This window comes from Pleurodeles waltl, chromosome 2_1 (assembly GCF_031143425.1).
Source record: "Pleurodeles waltl isolate 20211129_DDA chromosome 2_1, aPleWal1.hap1.20221129, whole genome shotgun sequence".
NCBI classification, from domain to species: domain Eukaryota; kingdom Metazoa; phylum Chordata; class Amphibia; order Caudata; family Salamandridae; genus Pleurodeles; species Pleurodeles waltl.
This window is the reverse complement of record NC_090438.1, coordinates 131,887,170-131,910,999: the sequence shown is the minus strand read 5'-3', so window position 1 is coordinate 131,910,999 and position 23,830 is coordinate 131,887,170. Positions and strand designations below refer to the sequence as shown.

General features: G+C 41.2%; 1 protein-coding gene across 1 annotated transcript in view; it reads right to left on the bottom strand.

The window, feature by feature from the left end:
* Positions 1 to 3,338: 3,338 nt before the first annotated feature.
* Positions 3,339 to 23,830, bottom strand: part of RAB39B (RAB39B, member RAS oncogene family) — a 76,386-nt gene continuing 55,894 nt past the window's right edge. The window contains exon 2 of the mRNA XM_069211680.1: positions 3,339 to 8,127. Within this exon, the coding sequence (XP_069067781.1) occupies positions 7,701 to 8,127 (427 nt within the window). The 3' untranslated portion in view covers positions 3,339 to 7,700. The remainder of the gene's footprint in view (positions 8,128 to 23,830) is intronic.

Sequence of the window (23,830 nt, the reverse complement as noted above, 5' to 3'; positions counted from 1 at the left end):
CTGCCTGACTGCTAGGAAGGGTGCTCCACTGTGGCGGTCTTTGGCTCAGCGGCAATACATCTAAATACGACAGGTGGAACATTGTTAACTTGACAGTCTTCTTGCGTCCGACGCCGACACGACTTGGCAGTAACACTGCTAAGATCTAAATCAGGCCCTCAGTCTTTCCACAGTAAAAACAACAGATTTTTACTGTGGAAGCATGTAAAATATATGTTCTGCCCATGAAATATGCTGCACCCTGCCTTAGGGCTCAGTAGTCCTGTCTTAGGAGTGACATGTTTCAGGGGGAGATTTGACTTTGCCATGGCTTTAAATGGCAGAATAGTTTGCCCTTTTGGGGCCTCTGGCTGCAGTGTTCCTTTGCACTCACAGGGTACCGTTCGTGAGTATATATATTTTTTTCAATTGCTATGCACCCTGGGTTTTTAACCACTGTGTTAATCCCACCTTCTAGCAGCATTGGTATCACTGTGGCCTCCAGTTTTGCAGCCGTTTGGAGCCTACTAATTCCTTTCTGCGAACATGCTCCTTCTTAGAGGATTTTCATCCCCTAGGTCATCCCTTGTCCTGAAGAGCCCCTCTCATTCAACTCAGGGTCGAAACGCTGTCAATATTATAATATATCTTTTTTTAATTTTGTACACTGTGGTAACTGCCCAGTGTTGACCTATGGCTTATGTTAATCAGGCTGTCTTATGAACACCAATGTACCACTGATTTGCACTAAAGTTTGATCACTACTTTCTTTTATGGTTTCTTGTCAGAATGAGTTCCATGTGAATGTTTGTTCCCAAGTTTTTGATTGATACCCATGTTCACATGGACATTTAGGTTGCTCTTGTTATACTAATTAGCCGAAAGTAGCCCTCTTTAAGAAACACTCCATCATGATTTTGTAATAGTCCGCCTTCGCTCCTGTGAAACCTGCTACCCCTTCAATCACACAAAGTGCCTCTGCCCCGGTATAGCTTGTTGCTGGCTTTCGGCCACATTTGCGCTATATAAATAGCACAAACACACATCAGAATCCCAGTGGCTAGGTAAATATTTAATTCACACATTCAAATTTCAAATGAATGGCAGAACGTGAACAAAATATTTTTTCTTCCTTCAAAAGAAGAGGAAATCGTCAAAAAAAAGGAAACCTGACACACAAAGTTGGGAAAGTATAATTCCAATTATTATTTTGAGACTATTGTGCTGCACATCAAACACAGACCCATTTTAATACTTTTTTAGCGCCGCATTTGCTCTTCTTTCTGACGCAAAAACGGCGCAAACTTACAAAATACAATTGTATTTTGTAAGTTTGCGCCGTTTCTGCGTCAAAAAATGACACAAATGTGCCGCTAAAAAAGTATAAATATGGGCCATATTTCCTTGCTCATACTTCATATAATTTTAAAGCTTTTCTTTGCAACCTTGACCTGAATTGTATCCCTCGTCTTCTGAAATTGGGACTGTGATCCTGTCCAAAAGACTGGTAACCCTTGATACAGAGTCAAAAGTGGGAGCTGCCCAGGACGGGCACCTTCTTCTGTGCAGGGGACTCTGCTGACATTGAGCGGAACATGAGGCAGGTGTGGCAAATTCTACCTGCGCTCTCTATCATGTCCGTTTTTGTAACTGCTTGTGGCATTGACCCCCCTATAACTTTAAGGAAGAACGGATGCCACAGAGGTGCATTGTGGTGCGAGAGCAGGCGCTGAGGTCTGAACTTCCTGGCAAAGATCCATTCGAAGTGATGGCTTTCCTAATTAGTGACGCAGCCAAATTTCCCCTAATTAATATACATGAGGTGGGTCTTGTGCACGTCGCAGCTCATCTTTGACTTGAAGCAGATTAGCACAACAGGCAAACGGTTGGCTCTGCAAAGATAGCGCCTCACCGCAACAAGTTCAGTTGACACATCTGGCCACTTATATTCTATCCCTCAGACATAATGGGTGGTTGATTTTTTTATTGGACCAACCAAGAGTCTTCTCGGGACCTGCAGTTCTTGGAGATTCTTATGGAAGATGTACAGACGTCCCATTCTAGGCCATAGTAAGGACCTCATATCAAGGTGCGCGCCAGAGGCTAGAATGGGATCTCCAATACTGCGCTTTGTGCCTCACCTTAATTTCCTGGCACGTTTCAGATACAAATGATGTGCAATTCGTTTTTAGGATGTATTACCAAGCCAGATTAGAATTAGCTGGACCTCTCCCCATTAGTTCCAGGATGCCCATACACAGCATCGTAATGTCCTGCCGTAGTTTGCATATACGCACCCCTGGCCTTCACTTTCAAATAGGGTCCCCACGGACCCCTGAGGCTCATTCAAAAGGGTGTTTCCTTCTGTGTGATAAAAATGTTTTAATGCGTCTTGTGCGATATCTTTCCTCATGCACACACAACCTATTCGCACAGCATAAAAAGGGATGCCCTCATCTCTATGGATCCACATTTCCATGCAAATGAGGAATGACTAATAGATTTGAAACCAGAACCACTAACAGAGCATTCAGTACCACAAGAAGATCTTTGCAGTGCCTTTCGGGGTACAAAACTGCTCCACCTTCAGGACAAATGGATCCAGAGGGCAAATAAGGCACTGATTTAACAATAGCAACACAAAAGGATAATGGATGGAGTGCTGAAACCTTTCAAACACTCACCCCCGCCACAGATCTGGGTTATATCCATTGTTCTTTTGCTCACCATGCCACCCCAGTTTGGACCCAGCCATATGCAAATCAGTCTTGACCATGCCCCACATTGGGACAGTTTAACAATAATACTTATGTGCCTAGGACTGTTATTAAAATATAATATTTCATATGGTATTTGACTCATTTTGTGATCTACCACTGAATGATGAGCCGGGATAGTACCCGCAGCACTGGATCTTCACCACTGTAGCAGACAACTAACCGCGCCATTGAGAAGAACGGTATTAGAGGCATTGATGACACAATTATTGATGGACACCACATAGCAGAATGAGTGTTTGGATTACACTTTCTTCTACACCGTCATTGACTTTATTCTTTCCAGTTATGAACAAAAAAGAAATCATTTACCACTACATTTCCGAACTCTCTGTCTGCTCTTGTGCCCAAATAGAACGCATCGTATAAAATCCTCCAAAATTCACAGCGATCCATAGAATCCCTTAGCTCAAAGCTCATTGGCCGAAAAACAGAAAACTAGCTCACAAGCATATTGAAGTTTTGTGATTCACAAAGTACTTGATGACCAGTTGTTGCTAATATACAAGCGTGTTCTTCATTCACATACAGTTAACAGCATATTGTTCGTATGTTATTACAGAGCATAACAAAAACCGAAGAAACGAGTACAGTATAGTTTATTTCTGGAGAGTTAGAGAAATTCAAATCCAACATGCAGATTTTTAATGTGGTCTGTACCATAAAGGTCAGCAGTGTTCCTTAATTGTACCTACATTTAAACAGCTCTTTGACCTTTTTCTGTTTAAGCATTATACCAACACAATAGCTTTACTTATTAGTAAACATTTCTAGTAACTGATTAAAGCGGTCCCATTGGTGGGAAACATAAAATCTGATGTACAATAACTGTCCTAAATTCAATTTATTTTCAAAGTGTATTAAAATAACCCAAGGACTTTAACCGGATTTACACTGTTATTTCTTACAAATTGACCACTGTATTTTAAGACGTGGCTGCATTAGGCTATATTTTTTTGTGTGTGAAAGAAGCACAATTTGCTGTATGAAAAAGGACATAGATACAGTGCACAATTTAAAAATGCTTTTTTTTCAAAGACCTGTACGTTTGCATTTGAGGACTTGTATGTATGTATTTATGTACTGAAAAGAAACTCGTAACGTAAAAATAGACAATCCAAATTACAACCTATTAGATGGGGATTTAGTGTACTGTCAATGGCTAATTTGTTGAGGAAGAAAGCTAAAGGAAAGACACTTAGGGCCTAGTTTATACTTTTTTAGCACCGCTTTTGCGTCATTTTTTTTACGCAAAAGCAGCAGAAACTTAAAAAATTTCATTATATTTTGTACGTTTGCGCCACTTTTGCATCAAAATATGACGTAAATGCAGCGATAAAAAAAGTATAAATCAGGCCCTTAGAGTGGACGAGAGAAAATGACCTAGCACATTATTATGTTGAGTGGGTGGGGCTCCTAGCATATCATTATGTTGAGTGGGTGGGGCTGGCCCCTCAATTAGATCAGGTGGCAAAATGGGAGGATACGAAAACAGTGCTCTGTATAATTCTCGGTGCAGAATAGAATTCTTTCTGCATAAAGGTGATATCCATTTCCAGAAGGCAAAAATGCCTCTGGGGTAGAAGCAGTGCTTAATTGTTGTAGGGGGTTGCTGGTGGGCACCACTGGCACTTATGTGAGGGTCCTGGGACTCTTTGCCACCTCATGCAGTGTTCCACTGCTATACCACACAGAGCAGCTATACACAGCACATTCCCTCAATTTCCACTAGCGTCCAATGAAAATAAAAGGACAGCCAATACACTGACCCTTCAAAATTCACTACATTGGTAGCCCTTCTTCTATTCCCACTCCAAAACAGAAACAAGAGAAGTAGTCTTGCTCAGCAGTTAGGCAAACTGTGTGTATAGCAGACTGGTGGTAGGTAGTTCCAGGCGGGAGTGACACCTTAGCCTGTCTTCCTAGATTCCGTCACCTCCTCAGAAAAAAATTGTGGACGGCACGTATAATTTTACAAATTAAGCACGGGACAAAATGTCTACTATTGAACTTAACGTCACAAGTTCGAACAAAGGCCTATCCTCTAAGATTGTCATGTGTACAAAAGCAACAAAATTGATATTTTGAGTAGGGACAATGGCAAAAATCAGTTTTTACAGGTGGGAATTTACCAAAACCTCATTCGTCTATTTATCTCACATGCCAATTTTGAACTATTTTTTGTTTGTCAAAAGCTTAGCTGAATATTCTGCCAACATTCAGTTATTTAACAAACCATTTTCCTTCAAGTCCATAGCAAAAGATGAAACCTTCGAGGAGCACGCAAAAGGCTGTGAAAGTTGCAAAAGGGGGCAAAAAGGGAGAGAAGCAGGAACGTAATACCATGGCTAAGTACATTTCGTTGACAAAATTGTCAATAACAACATGGATGGCTCTCTATATGCAGGGCTTTGGTTTTGCAAACCTCTGTAGAAAGGTGTATCTAAGAATGGCAGGCAAGCTTCACAAAAGTTGGTCAGAAAAAGTCAGAATTTTTCAGCTTTTCTGGGATTCACTAATGAGCCCAGTTGCAGATTTGGAGGAGAACTCGCATTCAGAATATTTCCATACGTCTAATTCTAACATCTATAAACTTTGGCACCTGTATCTTTTTTTGATTACTTCAGGAAAATGTATTTTTCAGTGGATAAACCTTCTTTGTACAACCCCATGAGCAGAGGAGTTCTTGTTCCCTTCCTCTTCACACTCTGGAAAGGCACCACCAAGAGGCATGTGAAAACCGCCACATTGAATTTTTTGTGGATTTTCACTGAGCTTTGCAGGCTTCCTCATCCAAGAACTCCCAGAATACTTAATTCCGCCAATTCCGATAAATGAATCCTAAATGGCATATTACTTTTGATGATTCAATTTAGGTGCACAAATTGCTTTCTATATCGAGCTTGAGTTTTTTTTTGTTTTTTTTAATACCTCCTTGAAGCAACAGTCAAGAGTTTGCAAGATAATGTGATTTAAGGCCTGATTTCGATTTTGGCAGAGGGAATTCTCAGTCACAAACGTGATGGATATCCCATCTGCCTTATTATAATCTCCATCGGATATTATGGGATCGTAATAAGGCGGATGGGATACCCGTCACATTTGTTACAGAGTATTCCCCTCTACCAAGACCTAAATCAGGCCCGTAGTTCTTGTCTTTAGTAATCTCTCTTGTGGTTTTAATCTGAGCACACTTTTCATTACTAAGCAAGCTAAACCAATCATCTAAATATATCAATTCTTCTAAAGGAGGGGAAGCTCTATTTAGAAAAAAACATCCAGTGTTTTCAATGTCTCTTCTACACGGCTAGGCGCAGAGCTTCTATAAAACCAGGTAAGGAGCCATGCAGCACCACCTGGTGGTGGTGCTAAGTTACTGACAGAAAAAAAGGAATGAAAACGTACCTAACAACATACACATATATTGTCAGTATTGACTGCTGCCAAGAAGCCTGAGCAATACCTGAATAATTACAGCGGCATAGGCAGAAGGAGATTTGTAATTCAAGAGATACTCTTCTTTACATTTGGAATAATTCATTCAGAAAAAGGTATATGTTATTGCTTGTTCCAATTTCACAAACCATTTAATATTTTGTGTCAGCAATGTGCGGATAAACAGAACACTGAAAGGCTGAGTAAAGTATTATGGTATTTTTTTTGTCTCCTTTGTAATTAGGTCAGTAACTTAATTTTTCTTTTAGTAATAAGAGACCATCAGCCCAGTTCACAATCTGCTATGTAAGCATGTACTGCATTCCTGTACAGTTCTCATGCCCAATGCACCTCTTAAGAACACCCTCCAGTCATGCATTCCATAGCTACTTTATAAAAGCAGATATCAAATAAAGGCAAGGTACTCCTGTGATTCAATACGACTGGGCACAATTTCCCCACCCTTCTTTCTTCATGTGAAGGACCTATTTAGAGTTTGAGCTTCTTATGAGAGTTTCTGAAATTAGAAGCTCTACAATAGCCTAACTCACAACAGCTCATAATTAGGCCCAACAAAGCCCATAAGAAATAATTGCAAAATCAATATTTTTTTAATTGATTATGCCTAGTCACCCAATATTACATGCCTACTATAATGATTAGTGTGTATATTGCTGACTCTTTACAGTGTAAAGTATACGTTTAAATATATTGTAATATTTTATTGTATGCCAGTCTTGGCCCCAAATAACCTTGTTATTCTCCCTCCTAAAAAATTATATGCAAAGCAGTGGGCAATCTTTACAACAATGTGGCTTTCTATATGTGAACTAAAACCTAAAGCCAACTGACTCACTTCAGTGAACATTGGAGGGGGAAAAAAGAAAAGCCAATTTTTAAAAACAAATAATTTGCTGATTGGTATTTTATTAACAGCCTCACTTAACAATAAAAAGTGTATGTAAATGTAATCATGTACAATTTGTCTGATGATTCAGCAACGTTTAAGAGCAAACAGAAGAAAGTTGTGTGGGAGTCAAAAATCTGATCTGGGAATGAATATGTGTGTTACGGTAATTACAAGTATAGTAATATAACTAATGGTTATCAAGGCCAGATCTAGCTTACCGAGTAATACACTGAGAAAGTCTGTTACCCAAGGTTCTACTGACATGTACTGCAAGTAAACCATTGCAGAGTGGTATCAACACACCCTACTGAATTATATGATAAAATCCAGACATCCCTAAACTTTTGTTCCATTCATATCTCACTCCCACCTGATACAACAGAAACATGCGCCATTGTTTTTCCCTCAAACTTATGTGTCCTCAAATGTTCCTACTACACCTTCGTTCTTCTATTTTGAAATCTGCTCTATCAGTCTTTGCCTGTTGAGTTGGAAAAGTAAAATGCATCCTACCAGTACTATGCAACTTGCCATCACCTGGAGTCCAATGAGAGCATGTTTTGTTAGGGAAGTTCATGTTAGCATTTCCTTATCATTCATTAGCATAAGCATCTCCTATCTGATTTTACAACCTCTTCTGAGGAGTGCACTACATTTGGTACAAATCCACTCTTCACCCCTTCCCAACCTTCCTGGATACTAATGTCTCCCTTCCTAACAAGCTCGTATATGTCTCGGGTCAGCTCGGTGAAGGCCTTCTCCACATTGATTGCATCGCGAGCCGAAGTCTCGATGTACTTCATCCCATAGGCCGCAGCTAGTTTCTCAGCCTCATGTCTGGTAACTTGTCGTTGCGTGTCAAGATCACACTTATGACCCACCAAGACAAAAACAATCTGATAGGGTTGGACGTGAACTTTGGCTTCTTCCAGCCACTCATGGACGTTCTGGAAAGATCTGCGGTTAGTGATGTCAAAGAGCAGAAGTCCGCCTACTGAGTTCCTGTAGTAGGCCCGAGTTATGGACCTGCAAAAAATACAAATACAAAAATTAAAGGAGAAAGTGATAAGGAGTTCAAGAACAATATCTGCTGGGTAACACTGCATTATATCTTATTTCAAAGCAGAAGTCTGGGAAATACAATGGGTAGGTATTTAACAACAAGGCCTCTCGTTTGTGGACGATTAGAATACATATTCGAATGTGATCCCCAAACCATTTCCTGAGAGGTCCACAAAAATAAACAAAACTCAACAAATCATCCACAGGTAACAACAAGCTAAAATTGCATTGGGGAACACTGTGGAAGAGTTGAAAGCAACAGAAGCTTGAAATCAATTGGCTCTAGTGGTAACAACTCAGAAAGGGAATCTAGAGGCTGAACACTGCTCTTTTGACAGACCTCAGACTTGTTGAACTTCTACCTGAAAACTTACTAACCCTCATCACCTCCTACCTCAACAGGCGTGGTTGCACCCCACGCTCCTGCCCCACTACAGTGGCTGTATCTTCTTCATGATATGCTGTCATTTAATAAGGCCAGAAAAATCACATTTCAAAACGCACTGTTAGTGAGTCTTTCCTGAGTTGCCCCTTCTCTCATTGACTTCAGAAAGGATCTGAAAATGCATTACTTCAACAAACATTTAGTTCACTGCTCTTTAGAAACCTGGGGCCATATTTATGGCATGTGGTGCAGCAAGTCACCTTGCTGCGCAGCATCACGTGGAAGGGGATGAATACCCTGCATTTATCCCAATACAGCGCATTCCCGTCCTTTCGTTGACGCACAATGGGGTGCCTGGCACCAATGCAGGCACCCTTGCACCATCGTGCAAGGGTGCCTCTGTTGCATGTAGGACTATTTTTGTGCAGAAAGTGGCACCTTCCAGCTCCAAAACAATCCCCGGAGGCTTTGTCCTCTTTCTATGTGTGTTGCAGAATGCTGCACAAAGAGAAAGTGGAAAAAACAGGAAAAATAAAGACATTTCTCCTGGTTACAACTCACTTGGGGAGGCGTATGTTTTTGGTGTATTCCCAAGACCACCACTTCTGGTAAATCTGTAAATGCATCAAATTCCAGGGATTTTCGCCTGGGAACACCCATGCAACACACATGGTGCAACACACATGGTACACCTCCATGGCGCACAGTAAGGCAACGCAGCGATTTGCGCTATGCTGCTTTACTTGAGATTCATGAAGCCACTCAGGGCACCCTTTCAAGGCCTCATAAATCTCATTTTTGAGTTGCACCGTGCATGCAGCATGTTGTGTGGTACAAGTACAACGCAAGCAGAGCAACATCTTATATATATCATGACACTAACACAAAGAGAACCCTCTAACCCCCCATAATGTACAACATTTAAATTGTTCTCTCCAACCTCACAATCTATACTGCTCACTTGTTTCTCGAATGGGACTGCAGTGTATAAATAATAAAAAATGTGTTGGGGCAGTGGGGGGGGGTGGTGGTGTGTTTATGCTCTAGCTTCTACAAGGAAGGAACTTTGTTGTATAAAATCAATTCAGTGCTTTCAAGAGCCCTAGGTGTTACAATAGTTATACACAGCTAATAAGGAAGACAAGTAGAGAGAAATTTCCACTTTTTCTGACAATACATCCGGAAAGCCTGTTAACAGAGATCTATATTTGCCTTTATGAACATATTGATGTAAATGTTTTTTGAAGCTCTGGCATGTGTAGGAAGCCACTTTGTAGCACTATTGAGACTGGAATAAGTTTTTAAAACACATTATTGCCCTTCTCCATTCTCAGGGATCACTCAAGCATGGACTTCCTTTCAGGTAGGGGAGTAACCCCAGGAGCTTTGAGAAACCCTAGAAAGCCTTTTTGAGCTAGGTGGGTTTCACTGTTCTCTTAAATGCTGACAGCCTATGAAGATTCCTGAGATCTGGGCACAGCCAGTTCCAAGGCTGTTTCCATAACCTGGCTCATGTTCAAATTTGGTAACTGGCTTCTAGGACAAAGTTCAGTCGTCACTAGCATGTAAAAAATGTGGCAGAAGAAACAAACCCTTACATCCTACATATTTTTTTTAATCCTACATATTTTTTTTAATCTGGTCCTGCCTTTCCCACTCATAAGAGACTTTCATAATCAGCAGAAGAAAGGTGGCCACAAAATTCAACTCTAGGGATTGTTTTGCAGCAAACTAAGGCAAGGCACATTATTAGTTTGATCTACAAAAAGGCATAGGTTCCAGAGGTACTGAATACATTTTCAGGAGTGAGCACCCCCCTGTTCCCAAACCCTTCCTCCCAGCATAACCAGCAGGACACTTTGGTTTTAGCTCGCCTCATCAGCTCACAAAAATGTCAATACATTGACAGAAGAGACTCGTTACTTCAAACAGAGCTCGAAGTGAGTGGGAACTTATGGGAACAGAGTTCTATTTTCATTTTTACTTATAATTGGTTCTGCTACTTCTTCTAATCGCTTTCAAATGTGTTAATTTGTTTTGTTGAGCTATTATATGGCACGTGCCCACTATTTGAGGTAGGCAGTATGATCATGAAGGAAGACATATAAGGACATGCACATGCTGTTAAAAGTGATAAAATAATTTATCATATTGCAGCCCACTTTCAAAAACTATGCGATTCCTCCTTCCTATCTCAAATTCTGCAGACACTCGCACGGATGAATATGTGATGGAACAACTAGGTCCTAAACAACCACTGCTGCTAAACAACTAAAAAGTCTCTACAACGAAGTACTGAACAACTACTGTCTAAACAACGAATTTGCCTGAATAACGAATTTCAAGGCAAGTTTTTTTTTAAAGGTATTTTAATGATTTATTAGATTAGTTGTTTTGAATATATATATATATATATATATATATATATATATATATATATATATATATATATATATATATATATATATTCAAAACAACTAATAAACCATTTAAAAAAAAAAAACTTTCTTTAAAATTAATTGTTCAGGCAATTGATATTCAGGCAAAATCGTTGTTTAGACAGTAGTTGTTCAGTACTTCTTTGTAGAGAGTTTTTAGTTGTTTAGCAGTAGTGGTTTAGGCAGGTAGTTGTTTAGGACTTAGTTGTTCAGGATGTTTCCCCACACGGATGTATGACAGAATCCCGGAAGCCATTGGCTTTATAATACAAGCGTAACAATGAAAATGCCTTTCCAATGAAAGGCTTTTACAATGAAATTAATTACGACGATTCTGCCTTTCCAACAAAAGCCTTTATCACGGAAATGTAAGTATTTAACAAACAAGTATAAAACCTTTTTACACACACAGACACATATATATGTATATGTGTATGTATATATATATATATATATATATATATATATATATATATATATATATATATATATATACACACGCCAAAAACAATTCAAAATCTGGCACTCCTTGCAAAACAATGGCCTTCATTTATTTCAAAAATCCATAAAACAGAACATAGGGCAACGCGTTTCAACCTTCACGCACCAACCTCGATAGGCGAGCCCTGGAAGAAACACAGGATTCCCTCTTTGATGATATATATATATATATATATATATATATATGTATATGTATATATATATATATATATATAAACGTACTTTATTTTTACCTGTAAAATACTTTTTGTGGAAAGGCTTCCATGGTAAAGATATATATGTATGTTTCAAAAATAGAAATCCATATTATTTTTTATTTACAAATATATATATATATATATACACACACACACACATATATATATATATATACACACACACACACACACATATACATACAACTTTTAAATAACCCCTGTACCCTAAAAGAATTCCTTCCCACCCCAAAATTCCCTTGCTACCAAAAAACATAAACCACCCTAAAATTCCCTTGCCACCCAAAATATCAACACACCCTAAAATAAATTCCCTTACCACCCAAAAAAAACAAAAAACACACCCTTAATTCTACAAATTCCATTAACACCCAAAAACCCATACCCACCCTAAACCCTAAAAGTTCCCTTTAGTTATGCTCACATTTTAGACGTACGAAACCACAGAAAGTCCCCTGTTATAGTTAGAGTTATTTCAACTAACTGTACCTCGCACCCCCTGCCATGCACATTTTTTTCTGCAAAAATGTTACTGCAAATGTTATATTGATATTACCAACGATGTTATGAGTGCCATAATTTGTGGGGTAATTAGCAGTGCATGGCGAGGGCACAAGTTATAGTTAGCTTACGGCACGATTTCTAGTTACTTGATATAACTCGAACTATGATAGGTGAATTTCTATGGTTTTGTACGTCTAAAATGTGAGTCTAACTATAACGTTCCTGTAACCTTTGCATTTTTAAGTGAACTTCTATGTTTTTTTAATTCTATTTCCTAACTATAATGTCCCTGCAACCTTTGTTTTTTTCCAGTTAATTTCTATGTTGTTGTTTTTTTTTAACGTAAAGTAATTTTCAATACTACACATTAACCCAACCACGGCTGCGCATGGCCCTGAGGCCAACCCCATGCCAGAGCTGGGTGCAGATCTGCGTGGCTCCCCTCCCCTGGCCAATTTCTGCCCCAGGGGACCTCATCCCCTGGGGTCAGGCATTTATATATTTATTTCTTTGGGTGAAAAGGGTCACGTGGCCTCAGGGGCTGATCTGGGCCCTGGGTACCTGATTCTATGGGGCCTGCCCTTCTACATTTTTTTGTTGTTATGGGGGCGAGGGGACAGGCGGCCCACCTCCCCTAGCCTATGTCGACCCCATCCCCCGGGGCCCAGCCTTCATGTATTTTTTGGGGGGGCTGCGCAGCCCCCTCCCAGACATGGGCTCCAGCACTTGTTTTTTGATAGCCACCAGATGGGCCAGGTCCCGGGGGCATATATAATTGAGTGTGTAGGGGGTCTCCTGGCCCCTCACAGCCCCCGGGACCACCATCTCCTCGGGGCAACTATTGCCATATATGCCCAGGAAGTTGGTGGGATTGGGGGGCTAGTGGCCTGTGCCTCGAGGACCACCACCTCTCCTGGCCAATGTTGAAATCTGGTGCGGGAGGGCCGAGTGGTGCAAAGTGTAAAAATATGGAAAGGGGGTCCATTTCAGACCCCCAAGCCCTGGGATCACTACCTCGCTAGGGCTATGTGCACATTGGAGGGGGGCCCTCTCATGGAGCCAATAATGGCCCTGGGGACCACCCCCACCCTCTGGGTGGGCTCCAGCTATTTCCCGGGTGGCCCACCTCTGGGACATAGCTGTTTGCTGAGGCTTGGCTACAGCTCTCAAGCAGCAGCCAAGCCACAGCAAACAATCTGCTGTTTGACAGTGGGTTCTGTCAAACAGGTCCCGTTGCCAAACAGAAGAGCTTTCATCTCTGTTCCCAGCAAGCAATGGCACCGCCTTAAGTCTTTTCCCACTGTGCCAGATAGGTCGTAAAGGGCATTTTGTAAAAATAAAATAGATAAATAGATAAATATGTAGGACGGACCCAGATAGCCCATAAAGGGCAAAAAAAAACATCTCAGTGTGAAGGTTGCTGACCTTCACACTGAGCATTGGGGGTTCAAGTCCAGATGGACTCATTTCCCTCGTCCCTTTGTTTTCAAAATAAGAAGTACAAATTATTATATATTTTTAAAATGACAAATACATTATTTATTTTATATTGTACACAAATATCTCATTCTAAGAATATCAGAAATCGAAGCCTAAAAAAACTCTCTCCAGCTCACTTTCTTTTGCTTTCTGTCTCTCTTTCAATCAATTTCTCCCATTCACACACCCACTAAGAGACTTACGCATCCACTCAGACACTAATGCACCCACTCACAGACCCACTCATGCACCCACTCACTTACAGACCCCACTCAGACCCTCATGCACTTACTCACAGCCCCAGTCAGACCCTCTCAAAGCCACTCAAGACCCACTCAGACAGTTCCCCACCCACTCAGACTGTAACACACCGAATCACAGACCCAGTGACACCCTCATGCACCCACTCACAGACCCGTGCACATACTGACACACTCACTAAAACACTGATGTAGGCAGTCTCACACCCAAACAGACACTCTGACAGCCACTTTCACCCCCCCAGATACAGCCTCTCACACCCAAAGCGGCCGTAGCTAACTTACGCCATGCATGCACAAAGGGCCATGCACAGTAAGGGGTTGGGTGGTTAGGGGGGGTTGGCAACAGGCACTGGCTGCAGGTCAGCCCTCGCGGCAACCCCTACTGCGCAAGGGAGAGGGCCCTTCACGGTGCAAGTTTGCATCCACCGCCGTGTGTGACAGTGGTTGGATTAACGTAATGTAGTGAAAATTACTACACCTTAAAAATAAAAACATAGAAATTAACTGAAAAAAACAAAGGTTACAGGGACATTGTAGTTAGGTTCTGAATTTACTCGTACAAAACCATAGAAATTCAGCACTTATAGTTCTTTCAAGTAACTATAACTCGCATCCTAAGGTAACTATAGCTCGCACCTTCGCCATGCACAGCTAATTACTTCACATATTATATAATCTTCTACGCCATCTTTCATATTCTCACTGCAGCACTTCCAATAAGATTATTGATGACACAACTGTGCATGACGAGGGTGCAAGTTATAGTTACCTTAGGGCGTGAGTTATAGTTACTTGAAAGAACTCTAACTGCTGAATTTCTATGGTTTCTGTTGTTTTATTGGAGATTGGTTATTAATTGTATCAGTTGCCCTTCCATGCAGTATTTGTTATTCATTTCTTTGCACAATATTTTCATCCTGCGCTCAACCCAATAGTTTAGCGGGTATTGCTGCTACAGAGAGTACAATGTCTACCCTACACAGAAAAATGTGTTTTCACGTCTGGAGAGTTCTTAGAACATCAGATTTTTTTTTTTTTTTTAATAAAACACCACACTGCCCCCACCACCTCCCAGCCAGCCTGCCATCTCATGCTGTACGTTACAGTTGCCGTTTCTGCTGAAACTCTGTATCTTCTCCTCATCCATGTGGCAGGATTCCCAGCAGACCAACAGACCTCTTCTCTACCTATAGTGCAAGTATGGGGATTGGGTTTCCTTCCAGGGACTAGATGGGCAGATCAGGGCTAACACTGCTACAGCTCTCATGAAGAATCTTAGTAGTGCAGGTAGGGATTTTAGAACCACTATTGTGACAGTATGGTGGGACTTGTCCTCCATTTCACTTTTCTAGTCACAACTCTAATAGTGTTATGTTTCATTACCCTGATAATCGCAATTCATGCCTTTCTACATAGAATGAAGTAGCTTCAATAAAACATATTGAACCTAATCCTGCCTCGGTTTGTCTTTGTATGTATGAGATGTATGTAACTGAGAGAAAGGGGTAAGGTCTGTTCCACCATGACTTCCCTGAGGAGTCTTAGAGTGTCATGCAATAGACTGCCACAAATCACCTTTCCTCTTGGGTTCTCGTGAAGTGCTGCTAGCTAGCTGAAAGGGTTAGGCTGACAACTATCATCCACGTGTGAAATCAGATTCAGTCTCCCATGCGGGGTAGTGCTGCCACCCAAAATCCAGCAGTCTCATGCTTACATTAGGGTCCTACGACAGCGGGATTCCAGTGTATGCAGATATTGTGCCAACAAATTAATTACTATGATGTTTCTCTTTGAAATGTCTGGCAACACGATAATTCTCATCACAATTCCTAAATGCATGTTTGTTGTTCTTGTATTCTTTTTTTTTTTTTTTTTGCGGAAACCATACCATACCATAGCCCACAGTGATATTCCAACACATATATGCAAAAATCAGAGCTACAAGTGATACATTTGGAAATAGAGTGATCAGGGCCATTGTCATACTGGTATTTAAACCAGTTAGAACTGTGTCGACAAGCTTTGCATTTTCCACATTTGTAGAACTCCCTTGTGCTACTCAACCAGTTTTGGTGGTACATTGGAAAGGGATGTGTGTCCGGTATCTCTAAAGGATTTAGTCCTCATGTATGTAGTGCTTATGTGTGCTCCTACATGTGGCTGTAAGAATGGATCAGCTTTAATGAGTCGCCAATGTTTGTTCATGAGAAAATTCACTGTTCCTGATTTGTTGCTATAATTTGTTACTAATTGAACCTCGGTAGGACCCCCATTGCCTTTTCTTTGGCTCTTAAATAGTAGGTTCTCTCATGGAACCTCAAGTGCATGGTCTCACATTCCATATTGTACCCCTCTTCCTGTGAGCAGTTCCTTCTTGCTTGCATTAATTCCCTGTATGGAATACTCCATTTTAGCTTGCGGGAGGTGGTGGCGTTCTGCATGCAGCATACTATTTCCAGCTGTGATTTTCCTAAATAGACTAGTACCTATCCGTCCCTTATTTATAGTCAGTTGAATATCCAAGTATTCTATGCTCCCATCACTGACGTTAAACATGATGGACGGATTCAGATCATTTCAATATAAGCGAGTAATGAACTCCAGTGCAAGACTCACTTCTCCATCCCAGATGATGAACAGGCCATCCATGTATCTCTTCCACATTATCATTCTCATCAGCCCAGACTACCTGCTTCTCCCACTAGTCAAGGAACAAGTTTGCAATGCTGGGAGAGAATAAGGTTCCCAACTCTGACCGGGATATATGTCTATAAAAGACTTCTTCAAAGCAGAAGATGATCTCATTTAGACAAAATGACATCATCTGGCTTAGCATAAGGGTATGTTCAAGGAATTTCAATGATCGACTCTTAAGACTGCTGCTGATTAATGCAAGTATAGAGGGAAGGTACATCCAACATGATCATCCAAAAGGTGTTTTCCCAGTGTATGCCATGTATTTTAGACAGAAAATCAGTGGTATCCCTGCAGTATGATGGTGATGTGGAAACATGTGATGCCAAGAAACAAAATCTAAGTACATGGCCGTTTGTTCCAACAGGCCACCATTGGCTGACACAATGGGTCTACCTGGTGGGACCATGGAGTGTTTGGTGTATTTTAGGTAGACAATAAATGGTGGGTACCGTAGGATGGTCTACCTTCAAAAAACAATATTCATCATCATCATCAATCATACCATTGCCTAACCAACTCTGCAATATATTCCACTATGTAACACACGATTTCTTATATTCCAAGAGGCTGATTACAGCATGTAACATGCATGATCATTCAATTGCCTATATGCTTCTCTAGAATATTGTTCAACATCCATGATGACCACAATTCTCCCTTTGTTGACAGGTTTAATTATAATGTTACTGTCATTGGCTAGAGCTTGTAACGCCACTGCTTGTTGCTTGGTAAGATTGCAAGGCTCAGAATTCTTTGAAGACCTCATTTTTTATCAGTTCCATAATCATGGTTTCATGGAAAGAGTAATTCCAAGAGTTATTTCCCTATCTACACCTTAGCACTTGAGTCATAGTAGGGGTACCAATATGAAATATTGCACTAGCAGGATTTATGAATAATTGTTGGAACACCATGTGTGGTAAGCCGGCTCGCTGTTCCTGTATATTCAGTATTGCCCACTTGGTCCATATAAAATTAATTATAGCGAGTTACCAGTTCTACATAGCATAGCACACTAGCAATGATATTCTTGGGTTTGTAATTTGTTTGGTGTGGATCACCCTTATTGGCTGGCCAGCCCATTTGGGCTTGATTGATTATTTCCGTGAGCAGCAGCATCACACACCAGCCTACTATTATCATAACTTTTCTTGTAAGATAATAAGCATGCATTTATGAGCGATAGATATTTATATCCCTTAATGCATTGTTTTTCGGTGCCACCTCTTTCCAACCTAATTCATGGATCCATTACTAACTGTATTCACGTTAGAGCGTTTGTGAGTGCTTTCATGCTCTTTCCACTCAGGTTCTATGATTCATATCAAATTTGTGCAAATTCAGGTACCTTGCCTCACAGAACATTCTAGGGAAATTAAGTGATTGTATTAGCTTTAGGGCTTGGTTTACAACTTATGTTAAACAAATCACTCTTTTTATCAATGTCACTTCAGGGTCTGTTTTCTGCACATGTAGGGGATTATTTAAAAGCCCCTTGTGCCACTGTAGCTCCATTTTTTTTATGCCATGGCGGCACAAAACAGTCCCCCCACCCGCGCTGTATTTACAAACTGACACAATGTCACCATTCCGCCAGTTTGTAAATCCGTGTGCCACATTATACCAGTGTTAGGTATAGTGTATGCAAGAGAGGCGATCCTCCGCATGGAGGCCCAAAATAATGGTACAGTGAAATCTACAAGATTTCACTGCGCCATTCTAGTGTCATTTTTTAAGGTCGGCACAGGGCAGGCGTTACCCTGATGCTAGGCTCTTTTCAATGGGCCTCCCCGAGCTTTGCTGGACTAGCATCAAACTTTTTGACGCAAGTCCAGCAAAGTGCCACAACTGAGTCAAATATTTTGACGCAGTTGTGCTAACGAGCATCATGGTGCGCTAAATTATAAATACAGCGCTACCATGGTGCTGTTAGTGGGGCGCAGGGCGACACAAGGAAACTGGTGCATAGGAGCCGATGCGCCAGTTCCTTGTAAATGAGGCCCATAGCCTCTTTAATATGTCAATTTCACGCTGGGGAATGGTTTGCACTATATATTTTCAGCAGGGGATTGATCATGTACTTGACAAAGGCAGCATAGCTGAAACGCATTGTTGACATCTAATAAACAAAAGTTTGATCCCAGAGGAGTGCTTGAGCTTTATTCTTTGTTCCTGGAAATTATATATATCTAATATATATATATATATATATATATATATATATATACATATATATTGAACCTTTTTACTTACCTGCAATATACCTACATTTACCATTGCTTTCGATATAAAAGGCATACGTTGTAAAGGTATGCTCGTTGTGAACAATTTTGTTGTAAAAGCCTCTCATTGTAAAGGCATTTTTGTTATAAGGCCTTCATTGTAAAGGCCTTCATTGTAAAGGCTTCCCGTTGTTCGGCTTTCATTATAAATGCTGTTTCCCCACTAACACCCACAATTCAATGTGTAAGCACAACAGAGATAAAAAAAATACGCGGAGAAAAAATTAGATTAATTTTGACTTAAGGCTTCACCCTCACTTTTGTTAAACCAACAGATATTTTGCATTTGTGTACGCAGGAATGCAACATTAGAACTCCATCCATTTTCTCTCAACCTGATTCTTCAATTAGTATGATTAAAGACTTAGGGCCATATTTATACTTTTTGACGCAAAACTGCGCTAACGCAGTTTTGCGTCAAAAAAATTAGCGCCGGCTAACGCCATTCTGAAGCACCATGTGGGCGCCGTATTTAATCAATGACGTTAGCCGGCGTTAGCCGCCGGCGCTGCCTGGTGTGCGTGGAAAAAAACGACGTACACCAGGCAGCGCCGGCGTAGGGGGATATGGAGCTTGGGTGCCAAAAAATGGGGCAAGTCAGGTTGAGGCAAATTTTTCGCCTCAACCCGATTTGCGCCATTTTTTCCGACTCCCAACCCCCAAAGAAATTACTCCTGTCTTAGCAAAGACAGGAGTCATGCCCCCTTGCCCAATGGCCATGCCCAGGGGACTTATGTCCCCTGGGCATGGTCATTGGGCATAGTGGCATGTAGGGGGGCACAAATCAGGCCCCCCTATGCCACAAAAAAAAAGAAAAAAAATGACTTACCTGAACTTACCTTAATGTCCCTGGGATGGGTCCCTCCAGCCTTGGGTGTCCTCCTGGGGTGGGCAAGGGTGACAGGGGGTGTCCCTGGGGGCATGGGAGGGCACCTCTGGGCTCCTTCAGAGCCCACAGGTCCCTTAACGCCTGCCTTTTCCAGGCGCTAAAAAATGGCGCAAAAGCGGCCGTACGTCATTTTTTTTGACCCGCCCACTCCCGGGCGCGAATTTTGCCCGGGAGTGTAAATACGGCGCACATGCCTCGGAGTCGATTTTTTAGACGGGAACGCCTACCTTGCATATCATTAACGCAAAGTAGGTGTCCACGCTAAAAAATGACGCAAACTCCATGGACTTTGGCGCTAGACGCGTCTAACGCCAAAGTATAAATATGGAGTTAGTTTTGCGTCGGAATTGCGTAAAAAAAAACGACGCAATTCCGGCGCAAACGGAGTATAAATATGCCCCTTCGTATGCAAACAAAATATACTCTCATTTTTTAGCTTGATCTATTTGTATTGTTGAATTAGAAATACAGAACTTTGTTAGAGATGTAGACTTTAAATCAGAAAGTGGGTCAACGCTCACTAAAGGTTACCAATAATTAAAAAATCGAAATTAATTGGCTCATTTAAATGATGAATACTAACAGATGGTGTGAATATAAACAACTCATGTGGTGACGCACGTGGCATACTGACCTTTGCGCTGAAAGCTATGAAACTGAGGGAGGGAGAGCCTGCTGTGACTGGATGAATTCAATAACAATATTTTATGGTACAAAAGAGAAGGGCGCTCACACCTTCAGGTTCTGTCGGTTCGATAAATAGGATGCAAGCCAAAAAAAAAGGCGGTACAGCAAGCAAATCTAAAGTGTAATGAACAGGGGTCTATGGCTACAGGTACCAACATCAGTTTTCAACAATCATGTTTCAACATGCCATGGAAGTGGTGGGGTATGTAAATGAGGCTAGAGCGTTCTAAAAGCATAGGTTTCCCTGCTGAACAATTAGCCTGAAGAGAAAAATTAAACATCTCTTTGTACCCTAAAACCCTCAAAAGACTTTGTGGGCGGGCATCTGTTCCACCTCCCTTGTTCGAGGCAGCCTTCACTACTGGCTACAATCATGAAGGCATTTGGACATGGTTTGTTTTGCTTCTTGTACGTGAGGAGGTTACGTGGCTGAACGTACCTTGTCGAAGGTGTCATTAGAATGACCCCAAAATAGCTCCTTTAAACCCCTACGTCACCATCATTACCCCCCTCTGTCAGCATGTCAGAAGCTTTTGTGGGGCCGGGAGACAAACATTTCTGTGAGGCCCTTGTTAGTTTCCCTTCCAAGTTGCAGCTCGTAATTAAAGAAAGAGTGAGGGAAGCCAATGTTTGGCACCCAATAGTGTTGCGGTGTTGACTGCATCATGAAGGAACAGGTCAGGCCTGCTTTTATTAAGTAAAAACATGTAACCTGAGTAAGGGGCTTCCAATAACTGGGGGGTCTGGAGCAAAAAGCCCTGGCTCCCCCGCTCCCCCCATGGCCCTTCACTCTCTGAGCATCAATAGGGCTTTAATTGGATACTCTCTTTTTGTGTTTTTTAGAATCGATTTGCCTGTAATATATCACCCATAAGCTGGAGGGCATTTTTACCCGCCACTGATGCCAAGATTTTACAAATATTACAGTAATGATTACACTATTCGACTTCAGGCTACCCTGGGCCATAATTTTTAGCTAATGGTCAAAAGCATTGTTTGCAGGGTCTGTTTACCCCCTCTCCCCCCCCCATCCGCCGATGTATAAATACAAGTGAAAATATTTTCAAGACTCACTGAAAGATCATGTGAAAGTCATATATAAAGACAGTCACTGTATACGAACTGAAGCCCAGAGAAGATGAAAGAGAACGAAACAAATACTGGAGAGCAAGGACCAACCTCTGCGGAACCTCACATGCCAACTGTTCTTTATTTTCCGAAAATGTGTTTTATCTCACTTAAAAAAAAAAACTTTCGGCGGTCATCCAGGTATGAGAATCTGGCATCTACTCCTTCACTGACTCCACCCAAGAAAGCATGTATCTATAGACGAGTGTGACAGAATCTAAGGAGATTAAAAAAAAGAGTGGTTGATGAAATACACATATAAAGCTTAGTAACTGGTATTCTTTGGTCACTGTGCCACTTGAGACTTGGACCAAGCACATTCAGTTTTTTTTACCCTGCCTCAATAGGGACCATCCAGACCAAACAACTGGGCAACATCCCTCTGCCGACGAGCAAGACAAAACATAGTTCATCCTTATCCGACCTCATCAGGGGAGGTGCAGTTGAGTCTTGAGGCTTAATGCCCATGGGATGATGCTCTTGACATATCAATCCCATTTCTGGAATCTGAGAAAACAAAAAGTGGATGAGGAAATGCTTGAATTAAGCTCGGCCATTGGTAATTACTCTGCACCATATTCCAGTCCATCATTTTTGTTCACTTACACTAGTTTGGTTTTGGCATTCTCAAAAGCTTCTCAGATGTCACAAAGAGCCAAACCACTCTAGCCACAGCTGTCAATACTACAGAAGAGGCACATGTGATCTCTTCCATTGGCTGGAGAACAGAAAGAAGAACACCATGGGCTACCAAATGTTTCAGAGATTGCTAGGTCATCTTTTTAGCCAGGGATGTTTCAATAGCAACCATTCTAAAGTCACCAGGAGTCCATTCTACAGTCTTTTAATGAGTGACAACATAAGTGTTGTTTCAAGTGACCACACACATCCGTACAATTGCAATAGAAGTGTGGAAAGCGTGGGTATACAGGTGAGCTAAAAATGTTAAGGTGCCAAATGACCTGCTCATTAGCTGTTAAAATGTGAAAGAGCCTTGTGGTAACAGGGATGTTTCCTTCAAGTACTTAGGCCCATATTTATACTTTTTAGCGCCGCATTTGCGCCGCTTTTTGATGCAAAAGCGGCGCAAACTTACAAAATACAATTGTATTTTGTAAGTTTGCGCCACTTTTGCATCAAAAAATGACGCAAATGCAGCGCTATAAAAGTATAAATACGGGCCTTAATTTGTGAAAGAATGCGTGCTGGGGCCCAAACCTCTGCTCAGAAGCCCACAGTCGGCACTATTACCTGTCGGAGCTCTGAAAACCAAGGCTGCATTTCCATGAATCCACCTCATGCCTCTTTAATTTACTACCAGACACACCCTGCCTCTTTATGTCTTTCTTGCAGGTTCTTGCTTTCTCCCTTTGTGATGGTTTTCCCAACTTCCTCTTCCTCCTTCTTTCCCCTTTGTGCGTTTTCCCTCTCTTGCTCTTGGTAAATTTTCAAGGAGGAAAAATAAGCGCTGGTTCCCAAAAATGAGTGCCTGCGGCCCACCTTGCAACCGCCAGCTCAAATTATGCACTGGATGCTTCTAAAAAGGAATAACGTTGCTTTGTAAAAAAATAAAATAAATAATAATAATAATAATAACTCACAGGAGAATTTTCCATTGCTATAGGTAACAGTCCATATAGACTAACAAATGGAGGAGATGGAAATCCTGTGAACTGTATTCAGAATGTATACACAGTGGGACTTGTGGGGCTCCTGCTGCTTGCATGAGAGCAGAATGTATCATCAAATACTCATGAGAGCTGTCAAAGGATCTAAATTCCAAATGAGGATAGAATGAAACTCTTCCACAAAGTGGACTTTCCCTATCAGTGATGCTCTTGTGTCCATGGAAACAAATACTTTCTGCTATGGGAGGGCCATATCTGAGCTAAGGTTTGCAAGTGTCTGAAACTGCTGGCTGCATCAATAATCTGCCTTTCCATATCAGCATGAAAGCATGATAATGATCCACTCACTAAAAATTATGATGAACAGTGTTTGACAGAATAAAATTGTGCTACTATCAAACTCGAAATTATTTAAGTAAGCCACAAACGGGCATCACTACCAGGTTAGATATAAAGAACCTTAGGACACTGGAGCTTGCAACTGGTTACTAAACTGACAATTTCTCTGAAAGCTAACATTTTCTGTGATAGTTATAAAAATTCTATGATTGTGGTAAACTGAAGATGACTT